Raw genomic sequence first — 27,204 nt, forward strand, 5'->3', positions numbered from 1 at the left:
TGAGCCCATACACGTGTTTAGTTCCCATGGTTCCACTGAAGATTTCGGCACAATGTGAGGACACCAATAATCTCTATATTGCAAAGGAAATGGCACAATCCTAATGCCTCTCTGCATCCCAGCCTCTTACAAGGTGATTTGACAGCTTTTACCATCAAGAGGTAAAGTCTCATTCCCTCCTCTGAGTCCCTCTTGTGATATGATTTAGCCTCTGAATGCAACAGATGTCATGTGTCACGCAAGACGTCATGTGCCAGTTCTGAGCCTAGTGCTCAGGAAGCTCTAGACACTGAGGCTAGATACTTAGTGTCAATGCCCATACCAGCCACTGTGTGCACAAGACAGACCAGCCTGTGGAAGGGGGAGTTTGAAAGGAAGGCAGAGACCTTTGTCCCAGAGGATAGAATGTGTGTGACTTTTTAAGTGTAGGCTCCAAGGCAGAGAAGGAGCCGGGGAGAAACAATCTGGAGCAAAAAAGCAAGAAGAAGAGAGACACCAAGGTAAGACTGATGTGGCACTTTAATACAACCTAACACAACACAGCATTTTAATATAGTGATGTTAATTTTAAAAATGGGCATGTATATATCTTTACATAATTTACATGTTTTTGCTTTGATCCCAAGCCTACATATCTCATCTATTTAATCTTTAAGTTTCCAAGAGCGTCTGCTCCGGAATGTCTAAGACAACGTGAAACATAACCACAAAGGTGTTGATGACGGCGGGATGACCCCGATGTCACGAAGCCGGTAGCTGCACGTGCTGCTTTGTCACTCTCTTGTGTCAGGCCTCGGTCTGGGATGAGTATTAGGAATCAGAGCTCCTTGTGAAGGATGAAACCACCTCACTGATGCACAGCTTGTTAATTTTTTAAACTGAAAAAAGAAAACTAACATAAGAGTACTGTGAATATAGAATGGAAGAGCAGGGAAGGAGTGTTTTGATGTGTAAGAAGTAAGCGTGATTATTGTTGAGGCTGGTAGTCTCCACTGGTTTGCAGAAGGTGATACCATCCTGCATGGAGCTACAAAGGGGGAAAGTCCATATCATGATCTATAAATGATTCCAAGATGGGTGAATCACAGAAGAGCTCTCCCATCAGATCAAACAGTAATTCTTAGTTCAGAAAGTTGGGAAAAAATACCCAAACAGCAGCATGAAAAGTATAGAAGGTAATTTCAGGAACCGATCTGTTAGCATGTTAAACTTACAGAGATATTTCTTTTTTCTGTTTTGGACCTTTCCTGAAAACAGAGAACTCTCCTGATGGCGTCTTTCATGTCCTTGTTCCTCAGACTATAGATTATTGGGTTGAAAAGTGGGGCAAGGACAGCAAACATTAGGGCGGTGGCCTTGTCCAGCAGAGGTGGGAATATGACAGAGAAACGCAGGTACATGAGGCCCACGCTACCAAAAGACAGCAAGAAAATAGTAATGTGGGCCGCACAGGTGGAGAACGCCTTCTGACGGCTGTCTCCCGAAGGAATCCTCAGGATCACGGCGATGATTCTCACATATGAAAGGCTGATGATAGACACAGACATCAGGATGAAAATAGCATGAATCACGTCTTCAACAAGAATCACGGACGTGTCTGCACAGGCCAAGCGCAGCACGGGTTCAAAGTCACAGAAGAGTTGGTGGATTTGGTTGGGACCGCAGAAGGGAAGAGTGGAAATCCACACCGTCTCTGGCAGCAGCATAAGGAAGCCAAAGAGGCAAGAGCCGGTGGAGAGCCAGATGCACAGCCGAGGGGTCATGATGACTGCATAGTGGAGGGGGTTGCAGATGGCCACGTACCTGTCGATGGCCATCACGGTGAGGACCAGGGCTTCTGTGACTCCGAGCGAGTGGAAAAAATACATCTGCAGGAGGCAGCCAACGAAAGAGATGGTCTTCTGTTCACTTACCAGGTTGGAGAGCATCTTGGGGATGGTCACTGTAGTGTACCAGATCTCCAGGAAGGAGAACATGCCGATGAAACTGTACATGGGATTGTGGAGATGTGTATCCAACCAGATAGCACAGAAGATCGTGAAATTCCCAACAATAATGAACAGATAAATAAACAGCAGGGGAACAAAAAGTAAGAGGCTGCCCTTCTCAAATGGAGGGAAATCAGAGAAATAGAACTCAGCCACCACTGTCTGGTTCTTCTGACCCATGTTTCCAGCAGGTTTCCTTGTCTGCTGATGAATCAAATACAGACAGTCAGAACCCTGCCTGCATTCAAGTAACAAATAGAACCTTTCTTTTCAAGCAGCTCAACTGCCTTGACATGAGGTTCATGAAGTAAAACATGTATGTGGGTTGCTTTGCAAACTATAGAGTGATCCTGTCTAACTTGCAAATACTTATCAGTAATTATATCTTACATATCACCTATTCTGTTGGCTAAGCAAATAATTTTGCTATTTGGACCTTTAAGTTGGTACAAATTCCTCCAAGTGGCATTTTGGCCATTTTTATTGCGACTTTTGAGACTGTTTACAACCTGCCTTTCGCCATATAGCATAAGGAAAATATTTTGAATATTCAAACATTATGCATAAAGATTCATTGGAATATTTATTATAACAGTAAATTAGAAACAACTTAGGTAGGTAGGCATTTTTACTGTTTGAGATGAGATGTTAGAGGCACAAAATGAGTTGTGAAAAAATGATACCCTCTGTGGGTAAGAATAAGACGATTTAAAGTGGGTGTCTTACACACAGAAATACCGGTACAGGCTTCCCTTGATCAGAATCCTTATCAACCAAGAAGCAAAAAGATAAAGCCAAACATAATACTATATTTAATCTGCATTAAAATATAACAGCTTAGAGCCATGTGATAGAGCTGTGTGTGCAAATTCATCTTAACCTGTACCAAAGAGGAGTAGTTAATAGTTGAAGTATACAAATCTAGAAATCAACCCCTAGGCATGGTTTGGCGACATTTGAAAGACCCAGCAGCAGTCTCTACCCAACAGCAGGTTCGGCAAGAGCTTCGAGTATCCACAGCTGTAACCACACCATCGGGTTCACCAAGGAGCACTGAGCAGGTCTTCTCCAGAAACTGACATTTGGACCACGTAATTCTTTGCTGGGGGTGGGGATGAAAGTGAGAAGCTTTCCTGTCCATTGTAGGATATTTAGCAGCAATGCTGACCTCTACCTACAGAGGGATCAGTGGCACAGACCCAGTCACGATCACCAGAATGTCTATAGAAATGCCAAATGTCGCTGCAGGGGAGGAAGGAGTAAAGTTGCCCCCACTTGAGAACCAGTGGCATACAGAACATTCGAATTCCTCCCCTAAAGTGATAAAATAAAAGTGAGCCAAGCCACCTCTAATGCTTGGCAGGCACAGTAGGTCCATGACTCATTTGTTCCTGTGCTTCCCCTAAACAGAGTGTGCATCACCTGGTGCCCAGCATCTGATCTCCAGCACCTGAGCTCCTTGGGATTTGCATGAGCTTCTGCAAACAGCTGTGATGACGTTCTCTGTGCCTGCTTACTCATGAACGGTTTGTGCATGAGGCTGAATTCTGAGACCTGCCTCCACTGTAGGAAACCACCTAGGGGTGACGTTGTTGGAGACGGACCTCCACATCCATGTGACAGGAACCACACTGCAGTATACAAGCCCAGCTGGTCCACAGGCACACCTCAAACTTACGCAGTGTTAAATGTCAATTATATCTCAATTTTTTTTTAATTAAAATACATGAATGGAGAAAGCTACTGATATCAACCGAAAGAGTCAGACAATTATGAACTGGCAAAAGATATAAAAAGTAGATAAAATTCTTTTGAAACCAGAGTACCAGAGGATTTAAACAAACAGAAAGTCAGCTTGGTATATGACAACCAAATATTTTTAATTTTTTTTTGTTCTTGCTTTTTATCAATACGTTAGACTACTACATCTGTGTTCAAACAGGATAAATATGAGACAAAATTTCCCTTTGTTTTTCTTTAAGAAAACTTCTACCTAAAAAAATAGATTCACAAGAAAACATAATGTATGCCCTGATGGTTTCTTGCCTGAATTACTCTTACCTAAACTCATCGTTTTTAAACTTGATTTGTCCTGATTTAACCTCCACCCATCTTCTGAAATAATCTTTCTTAAATACAAAGCTGTCACTATGTCAGAAAATAGACCTAGAAGTGGATTGCACAGGCTTCCAAACAAAACCCGAACTTCGTAGCATGATAAATAATATGACTGTATATGAGATTTTTCAATCATGTTGACATCCCAATATCTCTTGGTTCTATTACCGCCTGTCTGATTTCCTCATATGACAGAAGTTAACACCGTTCTAACGTTCTCGCTTCTTCCAGCGGCAGTCGGGAGATAAATAGGGAAATTAGCATTGTGCGCAGTGGCCAGTACTTTTAGGAATTAGGAAATCAAAACTCAGAAAAGGAAAAACTTGGCAGGTCTTCAGAAACTTGTGTCTCTCAGGAGGAAAGAACATATACATAGGAAGGCAATTTGAAGTAGATACTTGGGCCCTGAACCGTATCAAACTGGACCCATATATTTTCTGGAAGAATCCAGAATTGAGCCCGGAATCTCAACTAGCAAGCTCCACTGTTGCCACAGCACCGCCTTATCTTAAGAGCATTTTCTGACTAGACTGAGAAAGATGCAAGCATCCTACATCAGAATTTAACCCAGAAATCAGTGGAGATGAAAAGACTCATAGAGCTAATTGCTCAGACAAAATGTGATAGCTGTTTGTTACAGCTGTCAGTAGTCCTGGGACAAAAAGCCACCAACCACCTCATCCCTGAGCCATGGTCTTTCCCCCACCTCACGTGTCTGCAAAACCTCAATGAAGTTTCCACAGGTCTTCACTGAAAACCAACCAAAAAAGAATTGGGGTCCTGTGGCAGTCCTTCCAATATATAACCAAAAATGCCACCCATGCTCCCACCAAAGAACAGAGCCCACCCCTCGTCCCATAGCCACCTCTTTCAGAACCTAGAGGGCCACCTCTGTTCTCTAAACATCTTCCTCTCCATTGTTCTGCAGTCCAACAAACAGGACTGTTATAAGAGGAACCACGACGCTGGGTGTCTCAGGGAATCATCCTATGGGAGAAAGGCTTTCTTTAGGACGGTTCTCCCCAGTCCCTGGGAAAGCAACTCCACAACCCAAGGGGTTAATTAGGGAACACTTGCTGCCATGCTTGTCTTCGCAAGGTGGCCCCACCTTCAGGAAGCCAGTTCCGTGAGTCAGGCTAGACCTCAGATGGAAAGAGACACCTGGTTTTCTCTTCTGTTCAAGGGGTGAGAAAATTGGTCCTGTATCGAGTATCTGCTGAGACAGAGGAAGGATAAGGAACAAGAGGAGTCGAGCTAACAAAATGCGATTATTTAAAGGCAGATCCACTTTGCAATGAAACAGCAATTCAGGGACATACAGCAACTCTGAGGCGCATCACCGAAGACTCTGTCAGCAGCTCCCAGCACGGCTCCACAGAACTTCTCAGAGGGGTCCAGGGGTCACAGCCATTAGCGGTAGTGGCAGGAATGAGGGGCCCCCATCCTCGATGTGTCACATGTTTTAGTGGTCCCCGTGGCGGGTTTCCCCAAAGAGCTAGAAAGGAAAGGGTTTGAGGACAGGCTTTCTTGCCCCAGAAAGGATGTATGAATGAACACATACAAGCTGGCCTTGGAGAGACCTGGGGTCCAACAAGCCCCCCATGTAATGAGTGGGGGATACAATCGAGGATTTATTCCTGCCTCTCTCCCTCCCTCCTTTCCCACCTTCCTCCCTCCCTTCATTCTTGCCTCTCCCTCCCTCCCTCCTCCTTCTCTTTCTTTCTTTCTTTCTTTCTTTCTTTCTTTCTTTCTTTCTTTCCTTCCTTCCTTCCTTCCTTCTCTCCCTTTTTAAAATAAATCTTGATCCTAAAATTAACTTCCAGGTGAACAATCACAAGATGGTTTTTATCCTTTTACAAGAAGAGATACAAAACAGGCATGGAATGTTAAATATTGAATGGTCTGGTAGCAATGGATATAAAAAGGAAACAATTTAAAAATGGATTTGGGTTAAAAACAACAACAACAACAAAACAAAACAAAATCCTGATAGGAAACAGATACACTTAGTGACACAGACTCCACTGACTCAATGACTAGTTTTTAAGAAGGTGGTGCTTTATTTTCCTTTATTTTTAAATATTTTATTTATTTATTTGACAGAGAGAGACAGAGGGAGAGAGGAAACACAAGCAGGGGGAGTGGGAGAGGGAGAAGCAGGCTTGCCGCGGAGCAGGGAGCCCCATGTGGAGCCGGATCCCAAGACCAGGGGATCATCACCTGAGCTGAAGGCAGATGCTTAACAGCTGAGCACCCAAGCGTCCCTATTTTACTTTATTTTATTTTTATACAATGCAGTGTTAATTAAGCACTTGTGGCGCATGCTCTTTGCAATAGAAACCACCTTATTAAGGTGTCCCTCCATTAGTTATAACAAAATCATTCATTCATTCACCAAATACTTGCATGTAAAAAGCTGGTATTTTAAAACAGACCCTTGAAAAGCATTTGAGAAATGGATACATGATTAAATAAATAATTGGGTGAAAGAGTGAATTAACTAATTTTAAGAATCAGATAGTGAGCCGGTGGGCTGGTCTGCAATCTCTCTCATGCTTCCCTGCTCCACTCTGGTCTCCCTGAGAGAAGCTTCCCAGCCAAGACACATGGCTCCCCACGCACCCTGAAGCTCTGACGTCATGGCTCCCCACGCGCCCTGAAGCTCTGACGTCATGGCTCCCCACGCGCCCTGAAGCTCTGACGTCATGGCTCCCCACGCGCCCTGAAGCTCTGGCCTGGCGTCATCTCGGCGGGGATGTTGCTTTTCCAGTCATCCTACGTCTCTATGCGTGTTCAATTCTTCCTCTCTGCCCTCTGCTCGTTCTGCTTACAAATATGCTCGAATGTATGCACCTTAAGATAGATCCCCGTCCTGTATTCACGCTGCTTTCGGGGCCGCCACAATGCCTCTATTCTCCCCTTCCTTATTTTCTTTGGAGAATGGTTTACACTTCTAGGCCTATTTCCGCCTGTTTTTTTTTTTTTTCCTTTTTTTACCTCTCATTGACATGGACCCATAACCCCAGTGAAGAAATAAAATATGATCAAAAACTTGGAAGGCCACTAACTGCTCCTCCTCAGTCCAGTCCTTTTCCTCCATATGGCACATCACCACCGACCTGCGTGTCATGTTCATTATTTTGTTAAGCACGTAGGTCGGCTGCCAAGAACAGCATAGTGTCTGGTTTTGCCTATTTAACTCTATGTAAATTGAATTATAATTTAGGTATGATTGTACCACTTGCTCATTCACTCAACATATTCTTGAGAATCATTTATGTCAATGCATCTACCTACAGCTTTGAAAGAAAATCGCTTTCATCTCGTATTAATGTGACACAAATTAATCATTCATTAGGCACGGACATTTTGTATTATGGAGCTTTCCCAGCTTCAGCCCTAGGAGAGACTGCCAAGTTGTTTTTCAAGGTCTGTATCCTGTCAACAAAGCATGGATGTCTAATGTTGCACGTCTTTTCTAACATTATAAGTGGTCACATTTGTTGCTATTTGGTTGTATGCGTAAGTAATACATTATTGTTTCGATTTGCATCTCCCTGATAATCAGGGAGGCTGAGTGCACAGGTGTGTTTGGTGCATATATTATGTGTATGTGTGTACAGATTTTTTTCACCTGATTTTTAAAATCATTTTCTTTTTAATTTGCAGGAGCTCCTTATATATTCTGAGTAATATTTGTTTTCAGTTATATAATTTATAAATACAGACTCCTAGCGTGTGGTTTGTCTTTTTACTTTATGTACCATTTGGTAAATGGAAATACTAATATACCTGAATTCAATGGTCTTTTCCTTTATTGTTTAAGATTTCCTACCTATTTGAAGTGATTAAAAAATACCCTCCAACATTTTATTTTAAAGTGTTACCATTTTAAGAATAAAGTGTTTAGGAAAAAATAGGGGGAGCCTGGCTGACTCGGTTGGTAGAGCATGGCACTCTTGGTCTCAGGCTTATGAGTTTGAGCCCCATCCCGGGTGTAGAGATAACTTAAAAATAAAATCTTTAAAAAAATAAAGTATTGAAGTTGATTTTCATGCTCTCTGTGGAATTGTGGGAATGTAATGAGGTCAGGACAAATTTTATTTTATGTTTCTCATATGCTTAAATAGAGGTTCTGAAACCATCAGAGAGGGACAATCAGCCCTTTCTCCACAGACCCAATGTGCCCGCTCTGCCCATCGTCCCCCCACGTTCTGCTGTTCCAGTTGGGCCATCGTCAAAGCTCCACCCTGGGCCTGTCTGCTTCCTGACTTCCATTAGCTTGTTCCACTGCTCTGTCATAAGCTCTGATGGACAGTAGGACAAGCCTTACCATTTTACTCTGCTCCTTCAAAATATGTCTTGTCCCTCACCTTGACACACTCCACTCCCCAAAAGTAATTTTGATAGAAGTTGCATTGAAGGAATAGATTTGTGTAGATTTGGCATCTTTCTGTAGCTGAAACCTTCTATTCATAAGACATCATATCAGCCCATTCACTGAGGTGTTGGATGTCTCCCAACCAGTTAATAAAGTACTGCATTTATGTGTAAGCGTCCTTTATAGTGGCTTGTTTTGTTGACATTCAAATTGACTATCATCATCATCATCATCGTTTTTAGAGCAGCAGAAGGAATGGAAGGCAAGTGGAAGTTGAGTGGACGGTTGAGAACAAGGCAGTGCTCCCCGAATGTTCCTTTCCTGAGTGTTTCCGGAGCCGCGTGGTCCTGACGGGTCTGTTCTGACACCCATGGCTTCCCAGCCCCGGGCCCACCTCTATGCTCCCTGTGACAGCCAAGGTTATTTGGTCCACAGGGAGGTCTTTGGGACTTGACCCTGGGGAATATTTAATCACTATGTGACACTTTTCCCTTAATTTATCCCTCAGAGAGGAGAGCGCAATTCACACCTTTCCTTGAGATCCTGCGTCACCTAAGAGGAAGTCCCAGGAAAGGACTTTTCCACTCAAGAAATTCCCCAAAGAGCCTTCTAAGACATCAGTATCCTTGTCGGCAAACTGGCAGAGGGGCTGGTCCCTGCAGAGACTCTGAGGAATGCCGTGGTCTCAGGCAAGGTCAGTATGAGAGACTGGGGAGAGGAAGTCCTCCTACGGCTCACCGGCCTCTCCTCCTGCTTCTGCTGCCCTCTACTTTCCTTGTATCCTTAACTCCTCCAGACCCAGCCCTCGTTTTCTGGGTAAAGCTTCCTCAATGCATGGGCTAAAACTTCATAATTTTAGAACTTGATTACATGACTGAAAAATTTAAGAATAATGAGACGTGAACTCTAGAAGAGCCATTAGAAGAAACAGTGGGCCAGCTGGTGAAGGTCTTCCCAACACTAAAATTTTGTTGAAGCCCCAAGAGTTAAGAATTCCTGGGGAGTCACAGAGAAATTTACTGCTTCCCCTCCCCAGGAGTAAAATCTATTTTTTTTTTTAAGATTTTATTTATTTATTTGACAGAGAGAGAGAGAGCTAAATAGAGAGCACAAGCAGGGGAAGTGGGAGGAGAAGCAGGCTTCCCACCGAGCAGGAAGCCCAACGCGGGGTTCAATCCCCGGACCCTGGGATCACGACCTGATCCGAAGACAGACGCTTAACGACTGAGCCCCCAGGCATCCCAGAGTAAAATCTAATTTGAGTCTCTTTTTACTGTACTATACAACGAATATTTGTAGGGTGAGCTCTTTGGGCACAGCTAATTATCTGTCATTCTAGGAATCTTAAAAGTGTTCTTTACATGTTTCAGGGGCAAGGATGTTTTATCCACCTTCACATAGCCCTGGAACCTAGAGCAGTGACTGGCACAGGGAGAGGGCCAATCAATCAGTACGTGTTAACTGAACAAAGATGTGGCCATAAGCAGGGCTCAGTCCTCCCAGGGAGAAGGGCCTCGCCGTGGGCAACAAAGTAGACACTCTGTTGCCTTTTTTGAGCCAACTTGTGCTGAACTCGCTTGCCTGTTCTTATAACCCATAGCCTCCTGCTTTGTCCAGCCACGCCCTCCATAAGGACCACTCAGCACGATCATTCTCTGTGCTTCAGGTGGAGAAAGGACGGAGACGTGGCTTCTTGAGCAGGGGAGCACTCCCACCTCTCTCCTGTCCCCACGCAGGCTCTGCCCTTCTGCCCGGCACTGATGCTTCCTCCTCTCCAAAGCCTTCCTGCAGGATCAAGGCTTAAGGCAAGAGGCATTTTATAGGAATTCATTTTCCTAATCTGCAGTGCATTTATTTTAGCCTGCTTGGGACCTGAAAAACCCAACCAAACAGAAAATACCTCCACTCTGATTTCACACTCAGGACAGACTGAGGATAAAGTGGTGTTCGGAGTAGGAAGCAGACAGGATGATCGGTGACTCCCGACCTAAACATCCCACCGTAATACAAAACACAATGGTGGAACTTAAATAAACAAACAAACAAACAAAAAACAATAATAACAGAGGAATTTTAAAGCCTATAGACCAGGCTTCCAGTTTTGTTTTAGACCCTAGAAATGTGGATTTGAGCAAGCTATTTCTCCCTTCTGGTTCTCAATTTTTCCACTTATAAAACAGTAATAATCTCTCTGCCGCAGGTAGAAATAATTGAGATGAAATACATAAAGTCTGGTGGCATGACCATCACCAGGCAACTCTTCACTAAAACTATTTATTCCTTATGATTCCTCCATGGAGCTTTCTGTCCACCTGAGGAAGTGGACGCCACTGATATACAAATACTTAGAGTGTAGGAAACATGTGTTCCACATCATGAAAGCGGAGAATCCCCAGCACGCATGTGAGTCAGAGGAGAGAGGGCTCACGTCCAGCCGTGCAAATCACTGAGGGTTGCAGGATGACGGGTGGGTCTGCTGGACCCTGGCATCTAGGATTCTGAGATGAAGACAGCAAGAAAACAAAAGGAAGGAAGGACATAAGCAAAAATAGAAGCACAGGAAATTCATCCTATTTGGCTGAGCTGATGGGTATGTAGAACAATATTCATCTCTAAAATTTGATCGGAACCAGATCAGAAAAGATAATGAATTTTGGGCTAAGATCCGTGGTACTTATCCTTGAGTCATTTTGAAAAGAATAGGGACATGAAAAGCCATAGTTAGGCACATTCATCTGCAGAATGACTTGTTGGAGGTAAGGAAGCCAGTATAAAAGATGTTAAAATAGTCAAGGTGGGGGGTAATGCTCATCACTGTCACGAATTTTAATTAGCCTCGCAAAAAGTCTAGTCGCCTTCCCTCTAACAAGTAGGTGCTGGTCTGATTTCTGTTGCAGCTGGATTTTGTGACAATTCCTTCCCTAGACAGCCATAGTGAGGTGAGGAGGGATTTTTTTATTTGATGGCTCTTAGACACAGCCTAGGAGAGGCGGGATGTGCAAAGTGGCATGATACGCTTGTCCAACATTCAGTGACCCGGAGGGACAAGGTGGTTGTCGAGAGACTCCTGGGCTGAGCAACTGTCTGTGTCAACCACTGAGAGAGAAAAGGGGAAAAGCAACGGAGCGTGAGGGGGAGTATTTCCTGACACCTGGGCACTTAGCACCTGAGGAGAAACAGGTGTGTCCATGAAACGAACAGAAACAAGGCAGAGATGAAGACGGCCATCCAGCCAGCCCCAGATTAGGGATCAGGGCCAGAAAGGATGGGAGAGCCACGTGAGCAACCAGTGAGCCCAGGGCTCCTGACCGCACCTCTGTTTGTTTGTTTGTTTGTTTGTTTGTTTGTTTTTTTAATCACTCTCTGAATAACAGGAGTGAAAAACAGAAAGAGAGGTACACATTTTTGGGGCACCTGGGTGGCTCAGTTGGTTCAGCGTCTGCCTTCGGTTCAGGTCATGATCTCAGGGTGCTGGGATTGAACCCCGCTTCGGGCTTCTTGCTTAGTGGGGAGCCTGCTTCTCCCTCTCCCTCTGCTCCGCTCCTGCTTGTGCTCTCTTGCACACATGCTCTCTCCCCCTCTCGCATAAGTAAATAAAATCTTAAAAAAGGGTGGGGGGAAGTACACATTTGAAAGCTAAACACAGAGGGCAGAGAGTGAGGGGAAGAACCAAGAACTTAAAGAAGTGACTGAGCCTCCAGAAAATATTTCCAGAGAATTAATCTCTGTGTCATTTTGTGTTTCCTTGGCATCGGTCGGAGATGCTTATAAAAGATGCACTGAGGAGTCCAGAAGCAAACATTGCAGGTGTTTCTGGCGTGGAGATATGGCTTCGAGATATTCCTAACTGGCCTGTCTGGGGCCCCAGAGTCAGCTTAAGGAACTGATCACAGGAAGGAGTGGAGTGGCCTTCAGTGGGCGGTCCCCACTCCCACTGCAGGAGTTTGTCTCCTTTCTCCCTCGCAGATGACACAGCTGGTGACCGCTGAGAATCAGACTATGGTGACCGAGTTCTTTTTCTCTGTATTCCCACCTCTGCATCAAGGTGGCCTCTTGTTCTTCATCCCCCTGCTTCTCGTCTATGCATTTATCATAACCGGGAACCTGATGATAATCATCGCCGTCCAGCTGGACGCGACCCTGCACACGCCCATGTACTTCTTCATCAGCGTCCTGTCTTTCCTGGAGATCTGGTACACCACGACCACCATCCCCAAGATGCTCTCCAGCCTCGTCAGTGAGCAGAAGACCATCTCTCTGGCGGGCTGTCTCCTGCAGATGTACTTCTTCCACTCGCTGGGCATCACGGAGGGCTGCGTCCTGACCGCAATGGCCATTGACAGGTACGTCACTATCTGCAGCCCTCTCCGTTACCCGACCATCATGACCCCCAAGCTTTGCGTCCAGCTAACCGCCGGGTCCTGCCTCTGTGGCTTCCTCCTCGTGCTCCCTGAGATCGCCTGGATCGCCACCCTGCCTTTCTGTGTTTCCAACCAGATCCAGCAGATCTTCTGTGACTTTGCCCCTGTGCTGAGCTTGGCCTGCACAGACACATCACGGGTGGTCATTGTGGACGCCATCCATGCAGTGGAGATCCTGGCCTCCTTCCTGGCCATCGCCCTGTCCTACGTGCGGATCATCGTGGTGATTCTGGGGATGCCCTCGGCCGAGAACCGCCGCAAGGCCTTCTCCACCTGTGCCGCCCACCTGGCTGTGTTCCTGCTGTTTTTTGGCAGTGTGTCTGTCATGTACCTGCGATTCTCAGCCTCCTACTCCGTGTTCTGGGACACGGCGATTGCGGTCACCTTTGTTATCCTCACTCCCTTCCTCAACCCCATTATCTACAGCCTGAGAAACAAGGACATGAAAGACGCTTTCAGCAGGCTTCTCTGTTGTGGGAGGAGGGCCGGCGGGGTCCCAAGGTAGATCCGGAGGCTGGACGCGAAGAAACGTCCCCAAGCTCAGCATTTCATTTCTTGACTTGTTCATGAGTGTGGTCCATTTCTATCGTAGGAATAGAGCACTGCTCGCCCTATTATTGCACACAAGAAGAAAAACTGCCATGTCCAGGTCGTAAGTGGCAATGCCTGGCCCGTTTGTGTTGATGCCCCACTGTGTTTGTGTCGCCAAAGCAGCACGCATGGACCCCGCTGCCGCTCGGCACAGCTTCCTCCTCGCCCCCCACCTGGGCTCCTGCCCTTGTCCTCTGCAGCCCCACATGCCACATGCAGGTGAGGCCAGACAGCAGGACAGAAGGGACATGATAAACATTGTAGTTCTGACAATTGCTACTGTCACGTTGTCCCCAGTCCTCTCTCCCTTCCTGAATCCCCCTGCTGCTCAGTACCCTGTGTGAATAAAAAATTTCCTGACAGTAGGGGCATCTGGGTGGCTCAGTGGGTTAAAGCCTCTGCCTTCGGCTCAGGTCATGATCCCAGGGTCCTGGGATCGAGCCCCACATTGGGCTCTCTGCTCAGCAGGGAGCCTGCCTCCCCCTCTCTCTGTGTCTGCTTCTCTGCCTACTTGTGATTTCTGTCTGTCAAATAAATAAATAAATAAAATCTTTTAAAAGAAAATTTCCTGACACTAAAGAGAAACTATGTCCATCTTTAGCTTATTTAACCCATAAACTCACGTCAGCCTCTGTGCCCTGATCACACACAGCAGGCATGATAGAATTTGAAGCCCGGTAAAGTGACATACAAATGAGGAGTGGAAACAGTCCCTCAGCTTCTTCAGCAACCCGCCGTCTGAAATACCTTCACTTGGATGAGTCCTCTTTAAATTTAAATATCCTGAAGTGATTAGGTCAGAAACCACCATTATTGACACGTTAGAACTGACGCCCAGAGAAGTTTACTGATGTCCCTGAGGTCACACAGGAGCTTAGCGACACAGCTAGTCCCAACCTCAGGGCTCTACTTCACCCTCTGTCCCCAGTAAATACATACTTTTGTTTGATGTATTTGGCATTCAAGAAATGAAATCGGACCCTGGGTGCCTGGGTCGCTCAGTCAGTTAAGTGTCCAACTCTTGTTTTTCCTCAACTCATGATCTCAGGGTCACCGGATCGAGCCCCACGTCAGGCTCTGTGCTCAGGGAGTCTGCTTGGGATTCTTCCCCTCTGCCCTCCCCCCCACTCATGCTCTCTCTTTTTCTCTCTCAAATAAATAAGTAAGTCATTTTATAAAGAAAAAAAAAAGAAATTATACCAACATTTTCCCCCAAAAGTTTCATGAAACCCACCAGTCTCCGTCGAGCTGTAAGAGTCATTGACTCCGTCCTCCACGAGCTTCCGGCCCTCACTGGGGGACTATGGCATCCCAGAAACACTCTCGTTCAGACCAGAGTTTATACCTTGCTTTGCCACTACGTTGTGCTGTTTCTGTATCTGTAAAACCTTCGGCTGGATCAGATCAGCGGCTCTCCGAAACCAACTGGTCACCCGAACGTAAGGGTTAGAAAATCTAAAAGGGAAGCCGATGCATGAACCTGCATTTCTGGAAAGCTGACCGCACCTTCCGAGGACGGCTCAGCGCCAAGAGCAGCTGCATTAGACGGTCGCTAAGATCGTCGCCAGCCCTGGGGCCCTTTGATGTTTATAAGGGTTGACATTTTTTAATAACATCTGGGCTTGGGGCGAGTACCTTACCTGTCCCATCTCATTTATACTCACAGCACTCCTGCGGAAGCAATATTAGCCCCAATTGTTCCAAATGAGAAATGCGAAGCACAGAATTTCAATAACTGGTCCCAGGGCACGGGGTTCATGATTAGGAATCCAGGGCAGAAACGCAATCCCGTCTGCTCCCAGAGCTGGGACCTGGTCACCGAGACCTGTGCCTGCTGCACGCAGCTGCCATCCTAAGACCAGTCGCGAAACCCAGGAGAAGCTCCAGAGGAAACGTGGTCATCACTAATTGTTACACAGGAAGTGCTGAAAGGGTTTGCTCCTCCAGATTTCAAGATTGAGTCATTAAAAAACGTTTAAGTAGCAATTCTATGTCAGGTCCTGTGTTAGGGGCCAAGGATTCACTTAGCGACTGTCACACGGGTGGTGTGGCCTTTGGGGACCTGGGAGTCTAGCGAGTCATTAGCTGCTCTTAATAAGAATGTCACTGTCTGTTGAATTTGCTGGTTTTCTCAGTCCTATGCACTCATTGTTCGCAGCCGTTACGTGACTTTGTTTCCTTTGAATCTTCCCAGATGTGCTATTTGTGTGACACACCTCTTAGAATGCACACCTTTTTGTGCATTTTCCCTCAACTCTGCACATTGATTCTTTTCACGAGGACATCCTAACCTTTAGGATTAAAGCTCGCGGTGGTTATTTTTGCCCCTGCTGTCCCCACTACCCAACATTACCTCAAATTATTTGAAGCTTCAAGAAAGACTCCTCACACTGATATCACTCCCACTGGTGTCAGGACCAACATGGGCCCTTGTTTGGATGTGACCTGATTTCTGTCTTTCTGCTGCTCTCTGGTTTCCTGCTAGCTGCCCCCCCCCCACCTCCTATGGGATTAAGGGCACACAGACAGCAGGAAGAAGGTTCCCTCATCCTTAACACCACAGCCCTCGGCACAGGGTTCTGTCGACGGACTGCCAACCAACCAAGCTTTGTTCCTGACGTGTGGACCAACTAGTCTTACCGGTGCATGGATGCCTGCAAGAGCAGAGGCGACAGAGAGAAGGGCCTTGGTGTCAATGACGGGCAGCTCCCGTATCCGCCCAAGGGAGCAGAAGGAGAAGCAGCACAGGAAGGAGAGTCTGTCGTCTGTGTGGAGACCGGACCCAAACGGGCCAGGCTAAGCTGATAATTCCATGCCTAAAATAGTTTAAAAATATCAATTATTATTTAATGTTTTTGTTACTTTTATTATTATTTTATTATTGTTCTGAAAATTACTTCCAGGGTCCTCGTGTGGTACAACTCCAGGGGATACCACTCAATCTTTTTGCTTTCTGGGATCCCAGTAGCAAATGCTGAATCCCCTAGGTTTCACAGGGCCAAAAATGATCATTGTTGTATGATTTTTGGCACAAAACAGAAGAGCGCCTTACACATGTAGATAACAGTCAGTCCTGTTTAAGACGTAAGGTGTTTCCCCGTGTTGGACATTTACTATCTTTCATAAGACACAGTTCTTTTGATTTTGGAAGTGGGAAATGATCAGACTTAAAACTAAATCCCTTAGCAAAAGAGTGGGATATTCATAGAGCTTGGGATGAAACACTGCTGCCCTGAGATGGGGATAGGAGAGTCTCATCCCCTCCAACACGGTTGAAACCCCAGGGAACAAAGCACCAAGCCTGCTTCAGGCACATGGGCTGGCCACGCAAACCCCTGGTTTGGGTCAGTTTAACAGGTGATATCCCTCAGCTGCGTGCATGCTTTCTCTATGAAAAAAAATAAATGTTTTATTCTTTGTTTTGCTGCACTAGATCTCCTTCCATGTGTCTTACTTCGTTGAACTAAACAACTCCCATGTTTGGCAAAGTATAATAATCATGAAGATAACAGTTATTTTGATGCATTTTTCTCCTTTAAAAAATATCTTTCCAACCCGTCCCCTTCATCCAACTAAAATCATTATGTTCAGAGAAAGTAGTCACTAAAATATCTGTATTTCTTTTTTTTAATATCTTATTTATTTATTTGACAGACAGAGATCACAAGTAGGCAGAAAGGCAGGCAAGAGGGGAGAAGCAGGCTCCCCACTGAGCAGAGAGCCCGATGCGGGGCTCGATCCCAGGACCCCGGGATCATGACCTGGGCCGAAGGCAGAGGCTTAACCCACTGAGCCACCCAGGTGTCCCTAAGATATCTATATTTCAAAATAGAATTTCTTTACAAGTTATAGCAACTCTATAAATGCTTCATACGTATGTGTATTTCCTCTAAATGTTTGATATGTGGGACCTATTTATTTATATATACACGTACACATGGAATTTTATAACAATATATTATATATATAACTTGTATATTATATTTGTGTATATAACTTATATGTTACATATAACTAAAGCTTAATTATATAGCTTTAGTTTAATTTTTCCATATCCTTACTTATTATTTCCTGGTATAATTATTTTCACTTCTTTCAGAGAGATGTCAAAAAGCTTTAGTTTCCTCCCATATTTTTATCATTTTTTTTATATGCTTCGAAGCTATGTTGTTAGATGTAACCCAGATAACAATGTTATGTTTTGGGTGGAATTTTCCTTATCGTATCTTAAGAGTTCCTCTCAATATCGCTGCTAATATGTCTTTGTCATAAATTCTATTTTGTTATTAATATTGCTGCACCAAACATTTTCTCTATCTTTCCTTCCATACTTTGTCTCGTCTGTACATTTAGATCGATTCTCTTATAAGCGGCGAACAGCAGGATTGAAAAGATCTAGTATGATAATCTTTCTATTATAGTAGGTGAGCTTAACCATTTACATGTTTGTGGTCTAAATAGGTTTGGAACTGTTTCTACTAAAATACTTGTGTTTCCTCTTTTCTTTATTCAATTCTCTCAAAATTTTTGTTTCCTTTCTTTTTCTAGTTGAAATGATAGAATTTCTTATATTTTTCACTACAAACTTTTTTCTCTGCTCGTTTGAAGATACAGATAATAATTCTCCTTTTAATGATTATCCTTTTTCCTTATTTATTTATTTTAAAGATAGATTTAATTATTATTTTAGAAAGAGAAAGAGAACCTGCAAGTAGGGGGAGGGACAGAGAGAGAGAGAGAGAGAGAACCTCAAACAGACTCCACATGGAGCACGGAACCTACCATGGGACTCCACCCCACAACCCTGAGATCATGACCAGAGCCTAAAAATCAAGAGTCAGAAGCTTAATGGGCTGAGCCACTCAGTGCCTTTTTTTTAAAATGTTTTATTATGCAACATTTGCAAATATTCATGAAAGTATAGAATATATTAAGCCCATAGATCTCAACTAATAATATATAATATTCTGTCATTTTTACCTCATCTCCTTTTTAAAAACATATATTTTTAAAGATTTTATTTATTTATTTGATGCAGAGACAGTGGGAGAGTGCGAGCAGGACAGCAGCAGCAGAGGGAGAGGGACAAGCAGGCTCCCTGCTGAGCTTGGAGTCTGACACAGGGGTCCATCCAAGGACCCTGGGATCATGACCTGAACCAAAGACAGACACTTAACCAACTGAGTCACCCAGGTACCCCCAAAATATCTTAAAATAAATCCCAAAGATAATGACATTTCCTCCTAAACACATTTTATTCACTAACCACAAAACACTGTCACATTCTAAAGATTCAATAATTTCTCAATAGCGCATGATACTTGGTCCGTGGCCCAGTGCCTCCATCCACCCCATAATTTATGTCCTTTCACATTTGGTTTATTTGGATCAAGATGCATGTGACTTTGTTTGTTGTGTCTTCTAAGTCTTTTTTAATTTAAAATAGCGCTTACTCACACTCCACCCCCACCCTTTCCCCACTTTGTGTCTCTCTCTTTCCTGTTTCCCTAAATCTAAAAATCATGTCTCAAGGCATCTGCCCTGTGGAGACATCCAGAGCAAAGTCCAGTGGACAAGCCAGTGGACAGTGTGGCCATGTCCCCACGAGACTGTGTTTGTGCACCTGTTAAGCCCCGAGTTCCCACCAGACTCCAGCCAGGGCACTGCAGTCAGTTTCAAAGCAAATATTTATCAAGTTAAACAAACTTCAACCCTAATTTTTAAAACAGCTTTATTGAGATAGTTTTACAAGCCATACAGTTCACCCATTTAAAGTGTGCAATAGAATGGCTTTTAATATATTAACAGATGTCTGCAACCACCCCCACAGTCAACTTCAGAACTTTTTAAACACTCAAAAAGAAACTCTGTATCTTTTTTTTTTTTTTTTAGGTTAGAGCATTCTTTTTAGATTTTATTTAAATTCAAATTGGTTAACATATAGTGCATTATTATTTTCAGGGATAGAATTCACTGATTCATCAGAAACACTGTATCCTTTGGCCATCCCCACTCCCTACCCAGGTGTCCCCCCTGCCACTTCCTCCACTAATCCAGTTTTTGTTGTATAGATTTTTCTATTCCAGATATTGTGTATGAATGACATCATAGGGTACGTGGCTTTTTTTGTGTCTGCCTTCTTTTGTGCAGAACAATACTTGCAAGGTTCATCCATGTAGTGGTAGGTATGCAGACCCCATTGCTTGCTCTGCATAAATATGCTCCAGTGTTTGGATAGGTACACGTTTAGTTCATTTGGTTCTCCATCAGCAAACCTCTGGATTTTCTCTATGTTTTAGCTATGATGAAAAATGCTGCCATCAATACTCATGTACAAGTATTTGTGTGGACACATACTTTCATTTCTCTTGGGTATACACCTAGGAGTACAATTGCCGGGTCGTGTGACAACTCTACGTTTAATCTTTTGAGGAAATGCCAGGCTGTCTTCCAAAGTGGCTGCATTGTTTTGCATTATATGAAGGTCCTGGTTTCCCTGCCACACCACCTCCGGCATATGTGAGTATTGGGCCCTGTGATGCTCGCCATCCCGTGGCGTGTGAAGTGCAGACTCACTGTGGGCTTGATTCGCATTTCCCAACAACTGATGATGCTGACCATCTCTACATGGGCTTGTTGGCCACTTGCATATCTTCTTTGAATAAGTGTCTGCTCGTATCCTTTGTTCATTTTTCAATTGTGTTATTTGCTTTTTTATTATTGAGCTGTAAGAGTGCTTAATATATGATAGCTGTAAATCCCTTACCAGATACAGGGTTAGCAAATAATCTGTCTTATTCTGTGAGTTGTCCTCTGCAAGTGTTCAGATTCCAGTGCCCTGGCTGCCATGGTCTGCTTGTTTCCACCCATAACCTAGCTATCCATCTTTTTTCTCCTTTTTCCTGTGCTTTCCTGGCCCTTTTAAAGACAAGAGGGACCCAGCTGGGAGGCTAAAGCTTTTGTTTTCTTAATCAGAGTCCCTGGCTGACTTGTTCTGTAGTGTTGACAAGTTGTTCCACCTCCCTGGGTTTAAATCTCCAACTTTATGAAATAGATACAATCATTGCTTTCATAAAACAGCTGATTCTGATGTATCCTTTAGTTTTTCAGCTTCAATGTAACTTCCTCCAGAAGAGAGAGGTGGGTGTGTGTGTGTGCTGTGTTTTATAACTAATTACCACAATAACTAGTTGTAACTAAGTATAATTTAATTACAATGTTAATATCTGTATTCTCAATTCTTCCCAACTAGCTTAAGGGCAGGAACTGGACAGAGTTTGTTGTGTTCATCCTTTTATGTAGGCCTTAATATGGCACCAGACACAGTTAGAGCTGAATAAACATGTGCTTCCTGGACTGGATGGGTGGGTGAACGGGTATCTTTAAGGGGGTTGCAATATAAACACTTGAGGATTTCCATAGAAAATTCTATAAAATTGCAGTTTTCTTACAGCCAGTGTTTGATTCTCGACTCATAGTAGATATTCAGATACATAATAAACCCTAATACCAGCTAATAATGAAATCACCACATTTCTCATATGTAAGCTATAGGATTATTTTTCACATATTTTCATATGTTTAAGGAAATAATTAGCTTGAAACAGAATAAAGAAGTAGTCCAATGTAAAGAGTAATCTTATCCTGGCTTGACTCCTGCACTCTCACTGGGAATGGATGTCAAGGCCACCAAGACTGACATGCACAACTGGCCAGAACCCTAGGGCCACCAGCTGGCTCAGCTCCCGCACACACCCTCTGGCTCCTTTACTCCTTTCCTCTAGGGAACAGTATCTGGGAATTTTTTTTGCATAATTACATTTTCCTGGATGTTGTTCTAAGGCTCAGTGTAATGATGAAAGGTTTGGGGCAGAATAAAATATATATCTATATCTATATCTACATGTAGATGTAGATATAGATATAGATATAGATATAGATATTTTTTGCTATCAGTTACATGCCAGACACTTTGTGCTGTATAGACCTTAACACTAATTCTTTTTTAAAAATATTTTATTTATTTATTTATTTGACAGACAGAGATCACAAGTAGGCAGAGAGGCAGGCAGAGAGAGAGGAGGAAGCAGGCTCCCCGCTGAGCAGAGAGCCCGATGTGGGGCTCAATCCCAAGACCCTGGGATCATGACCTGAGCCGAAGGCAGAGGCTTTAACCCACTGAGCCACCCAGGTGCCCTGACCTTAACACTAATTCTTAAAACAACCTTCAAGAAAATATTTTTAACAGATGGTGAAATTAAGAGTGAGATTTTGAGTTACTTTCTAAAGATTATGTAATCAATAAGTAACTGAATGAACTAGGATCTAAACCCAGACGTATGTTGTTAGAATGCTTTCCTCTACTATGCTGGTGTTTTCCATTTTAATACATAAACAATTAGTATACATGAAATACCATTTAAGGGTAAGTGATACAAGGAAAACCAGTTGTTTTTGTTCTAAAATTTATTTCACAAATATTATTGTTTAGAATATGACTAAATGCATGTATATTAAATATACAACAAATTTACTGTGTGTGTGTGTGTGTGTGTGTGTGTGTGTGTATACATTCATAGTAGTTAAGGCGCAGAGCTGACAAAAATCCCATATGTGCCATACAAGCATCTGAGATTTGAAAATCACCGCGCTGTACTGTCTTCCTGTCTGGCCGCTAGCTGTGTGTGGCTCCAGCAGACAGAATGTTTGTGTTGGCACTGGGAGCCAGACCGTCCTTGCCCCAGCTCTGCGTCCTGTGCAGAAAAGCTCTCAAGGCTCAACTTCTCATTGGTGGTGACTGAAGACCCCCAGCATCACCATATGTCAGCCTCCCACTTGGCCTGCCCTGCCCACCTTCATCCCAGTATCCCTGACCTCGTTAACTGCCTCCTGATGGCCTCCTTGATATCCTTGTTGCGAAAGCTGTAGATGAAGGGGTTGAAGAAGGGCGTGAGCACCGAGTAGACCACAGCCAGGGCCCGGTCGTAGTCCAGGGAGTAGCTCTTCTTCAGCCGCACGTACATGAAGAGGATGCTGCCATAGAAGATGAGAACCACAGTCAGGTGGGAGGCACAGGTGGAGAAGGCCTTCCTCTTGCCCGCAGCTGAAGGGATGCTGAGCACCGTGTGGATGATCTGGACGTAGGAGCTGAGGATCAGCAGGAAGGTGGCCAGGATCTTGCAGGAGTTGATAACGAAGTCCACGAGGACGTTGATGGAAGTGTCCGTACAAGCCAAGCTCAGCACAGGAGGGAAATCGCAAAAGATGTGCTGAATGCGATTGGGTCCACAGAAAGGGAGATGGGACACTAAGGAAATTTCAACCACTGGCCCAGCCAGGCCTCCCAACCAACAGCCAACAGCAATCTTGGCACAGAGTTCTGGGGTCATGAGGGTGGGATAGTGGAGGGGCCGGCAGATGGCTAAGTACCTGTCATAAGCCATAGCTGTGAGGAGATAGCACTCAGCAGCCCCAAGAGAGTGAAAGAAATAGATTTGCAGGAGGCATCCAGAGAAAGAAATGGTCTTCTCCACACTGAGCAGATTCGACAGCATCTTGGGAATGGTGGCCGCGGTGTAGCTGAGCTCCAGCAGGGAGAGAGCGCTGAGAAAGTGGTACATGGGTGTGTGGAGACGGGAGTCCAGGCGCACCACCAGGAATATCAGCAGGTTTCCCAGGACGGTGGTGAGGTAGATTAGAAGCAACAAGACAAAGAGGTACGCCTGGACCCTCTGAAGATGGGGAAAGCCCAGGATGATGAACTCTGTCACCTGGCTCCAGTTGCCGGGGTCCATGGCTCTCAAGTCATGTTTCTATATGTGAGGCATGGGAGGATGAAGAAGAATGAGCAGATGTGAGCAAGAAGCCCCCACCCCCTGCAGAGTACAGTGCTCCCAGCGAAGGCTTTCCCAAGCCAGAGAATCGATCCCTGCCAGCAGCCTCCTTCAGCGTCCATTCTTGTCATCAGACTTTAAGCACTCTGGTCTCACAGCTCATTCTGTAGTCCCATAATCCACTCTGTAACCCAATTATCTTGCTTAATGGAAACCATATCGGTTTTAGAAGCTTAAATATTCCTCATCAAGGGTTTATCTTGTTACTTATCTACATTCCTTGTCTTAGGTATAAACCATCCTTTACATGGATAAAATATTGGTCGTGTAATAGACCAAGATTACATCACTTCAATTGCATGTATTTATTTGTAATTTCAATTGATTTTCTTCTTCAACTTCTGGATACCAAAGAATCTGCCCTTCCATCCTGGGCCCCTTCCCTTGTCCTAACGGAGACCCAGCTCTAGCAGCACCCTCTAGGAGCATGGAGGTCAGAGTTTCAGTCTTCTGGACACTGACATGAATCTCAGTCAATGCAAAAGGGGGTAGAGAAAATCTGTGAGTCACAGAAAACAAGGAGGCAAATCTCTCTCTTTGCATTTCTATTCCAAACTGTGGCCACTTCCCTCTACTCTGCCTCGACCAACCTCAGGCACACTTCAGATTTATTGCTTCACAGATGGTAAATATTTACATTGTACGGTGAGGTCAATGTAATAAAAATTTATTGAATTTTTTTTTGTATGGGAAGCATTATTCTTAGAACAGGAGCTAAACAAATAAGTAATAGAGGGGACCTGAAGTCAGGAAACGAATATTCTAAGAGAAAATAGAGAAACAACTAATTGTGAACCAACTGTGTGTGTGTTGGGACATTCCCTCATCACAGAAACACGCTCCTATTCTCACTTACTCAACAATTAAACAACAAACCCCACAAATTCCTTCTCCTGACTCACTTATCCCACAGCCACCGGTCTGTTTCTTCCCCTGTTCCCTCAACAATGTTCCCCCAAGGATCTAGCTTTCTCTTAAAGCATTGCAGTCAGACCCTCGCCCCTGCCCCTCCTCACTCACACCAGTTATGTAAGAGCCACGAGTTCCCAGTCCTTGGGTTGCATGGACTGTCAGTCAGCCTTGACCAGGGACTTGGTCCTGCCCCTAGATACGCTCTTCTCATTGGTTCTCCGGGTGCCATCCTCCAGTTTTCCTACCAGAGTGGTCTCTCCTCAGTCGCCCTTGCCAGTTCTTTCTCTCTGCCCTACCTTTCTAATTCGCAGAGCTCAGTGTTGATTCTTCCTTCTTTTTTGTTTCGTGAACTCATTGCTTTGTCAATGCCATCCAATGTCCTGGCCGAAAGCACCAAATAGGTTGAAGACTTTCCAAATCAAATCTCAGCCAACACTGTGTCCCAAATTCCAGACTCAACACCCTGGTCCCACCTCCCTTGGGACGACTAACAGCCGTCTCAAACCTCACTCCTGCAGGCGCCCCCCATGGAGGCCTCCCCTCTCCAACCTGGGCAGTCACAGTCTTGTGGCTCACGCACCCAAATCCTCACCGTGCTCCTTGTTTCTGTCTTTCTCTCAAATCCAGGATCGATTTTCACTAGGCTCCAGCCAGGACATCTCTCACCTCCGTCACTATAATCGACTCCTACCAGATCCTTCGTGTTTATCTGTCTGTCGCCTGATCTTGGGTTTCACTGGATCATTAAAAATCTTTTAAGTGTAACAGAGAGTCCCATCAATTCATAAAAATAAAAGATTGTTTCAAACCACCACCAAAAAAAAAAAAAAAGAAAGAAAGAAAGGAAGGAAAGGAAAAGAAGAGAAAAAGAAAAAGAGTAAGAAAAAGAAAAAGAAAAAGAAAGAAAAAAGAAAGGGAAGGGAAGCTCCTTGCTCCATAAGACAATTCTCTCTGTCTTTGAAGAACCTCAGTGATAAACTGAATCCCCTCACTGACCTGACATCTGAGTTTCACCCACTATCCCCAGCGCTGCTCTGTGGAAAATCCCTGTTGTTCTGGTCCAGATTCATGCTTTAAACACTGTCTTCACCATCATCACAGAAATTTCAGTCTGCCAAATTGGTCCCTGTGTTTAGTCTTGACCCTTCTGTTGACGGCCTACCCTCCTAGAACATAATTCTTCCCAAGTCCGCACATAAATATCTCATAACTGGGGGGCTCAAGTTCCCCACTTTCTTTCCCTGTCCGCAGCGAACACCAACATTTCCCACATCTGAATTCCCAGCCGTCCTTCCTCAATTCGCTTCCAACTACAACCTATCATGAGCTGCAATATTTTCCTTTCATTTGTCCTGTCATTCCAAAGCAACTTTCTGTGAGGTTTGTGAAATTAAAATCTCACTTTATGGCCCACCTCCCAGAGTGCATGGCACATGTCTGATGCCTCAGAGTTGTGGCAAAAAATGAAAAAACTGATGATAGCCAGGATGAGTAGTTCAGACCCTTAGCTCACCAGCTGCTCAACTCCTCCCATGGGTCTCCTGATATTGGAATCAGGGCTCTTATAAAACCTAACACATGTATAAATTAGCATCAATCTTACTTGGGTCCTTTGCAACAATACTAAGTCCCTTTACTGCAAAACACTTTGAGAGCAAATCTTTTTCATTTATTTTCTAGTTCTCACCACTGCATTATTCATACCACCTAATTATTTAGGAATAGAACCAAAGACCTGGGTTAAGAGGGGATGCAATTTTAGATCATCTCGATCTATGTCCTCATTGTGCAAAAGAGGAAACTAGGACCCAGATGGGGCAAATGATTTGCTCAGGATCACACAGGTTAAAACATGGCCAATTTGCTGATTCTGCACCCAGACTGTATGATTGCATCAGGAAAGCAGAATATCTTTGCATTTTATTTAAAAAATTTTTGTGTGTTCTGAATGATATGCCTGTGGACCCTGGTTATTCTATACCTCTCCCTATCTCTGAACGCCCCATTTCTTCCCAGTGCTCCACCCAGGGAAAAACAGGAGAGTAAAATGTCTGAGTGACAATGTCCTTACCCAGAGCTCAATGGTGGGGAGGGCTCAGCGGGCCTTGCGCTGGGGAGTCCAATCACTGTTCAGAGTCTGGAGCTGGAAGAGCTCCCTGCTCACTTCTCCCCCTCATTTACAGTCACAGGGGCACCCCTGGGGCAGGAAGGGAGTGCAACACTTTGACGGAGCCCCTGGGGGTCAGTCACACCATGAGAGCCTCCTCTCCCGTGGCCTGTGTCCTTGTTAGGTCCTCATAGAGGCAGAAGCCCCTGGGCCTTTGGAGCAGCCCTCCTGGGGTTGCCAAAGTGCTCTCTCAGGGAGGGGACCGAGACACAGGAAGTTCATAAGCCAGTGGTCCTTCGTACCTGTGAGTTTGCCTCAGTAATAGTAACTACCTGCCCAGGTTGAGATAGAACATCTCTCAGGGCAATGATTTTTTTCAGCACAATACAGTTATTGGGGTGGGAACCTGAGTTTCAAATGGGTTCCTGTGTTGTGAGACCTGCGAGAAAGCATACACCTTCGAATGATAATAGGATCTTTCTAAAATGTGACTGGCCTCTTGGACCCTGAGTGAGGACAGGAACAGGTCGGTGCACAACACTGTTAATACAGATTCCTGATCCTACCTGTTGCACCTTCCTACAATGGTTTTATCTTCTCTCACACACAGGACCCTCCCCTTTACTCTCCTGTTCTCTTGGCTTGAAGAGAGCCCTGCCTCAGGACTTTGGATTTAAGTCTGGGTTGTTCTCCCAGCCATTTATGTGACACTGGATGCCCAATGGACTGTTATGTTTCCTGGATCTCCTACGGACAGGCTACTCCTTGCGTCATAGGACTCCTCACACTCACT

The 27,204-nt window shown here is 44.6% G+C and overlaps 3 protein-coding genes across 3 annotated transcripts; 1 reads left to right on the plus strand and 2 right to left on the minus strand.

Moving 5' to 3' along the window:
* Nucleotides 1-1,196: 1,196 nt before the first annotated feature.
* On the minus strand, nt 1,197-2,168 carry LOC111138837 (olfactory receptor 6K3-like). Its single transcript, XM_022490738.1, has one exon. It carries the CDS (start codon nt 2,166-2,168, stop codon nt 1,197-1,199), a length of 972 nt encoding a protein of 323 aa, XP_022346446.1.
* Nucleotides 2,169-12,392: 10,224 nt separating this feature from the next.
* LOC111139009 (olfactory receptor 6K6) lies at nt 12,393-18,730 on the plus strand. Its single transcript, XM_022491090.1, is given in 2 exon segments — nt 12,393-13,378; nt 18,693-18,730. Coding segments are annotated over 2 exon segments (963 nt in total). The 5' UTR covers nt 12,393-12,453.
* Nucleotides 18,731-22,354: 3,624 nt separating this feature from the next.
* On the minus strand, nt 22,355-23,293 carry LOC111139062 (olfactory receptor 6N1). Its single transcript, XM_022491189.1, has one exon. The coding sequence runs from the start codon at nt 23,291-23,293 to the stop codon at nt 22,355-22,357; it is 939 nt and encodes a 312-aa protein (XP_022346897.1).
* Between the last annotated feature and the right edge of the window lie 3,911 nt (nt 23,294-27,204).

The sequence above is a fragment of the Enhydra lutris genome, unplaced genomic scaffold, assembly GCF_002288905.1.
Source record: "Enhydra lutris kenyoni isolate GAN:26980312 unplaced genomic scaffold, ASM228890v2 scaffoldscaffold94, whole genome shotgun sequence".
Taxonomy (NCBI): Eukaryota; Metazoa; Chordata; class Mammalia; order Carnivora; family Mustelidae; genus Enhydra; species Enhydra lutris.

What these genes read in the sequence shown, in the direction of transcription:
- LOC111139062 (XM_022491189.1), bottom strand. Translation starts at nt 23,293, where the DNA reads ATGGACCCCGGCAACTGGAGCCAGGTGACAGAGTTCATCATCCTGGGC.
- LOC111138837 (XM_022490738.1), bottom strand. Translation starts at nt 2,168, where the DNA reads ATGGGTCAGAAGAACCAGACAGTGGTGGCTGAGTTCTATTTCTCTGAT.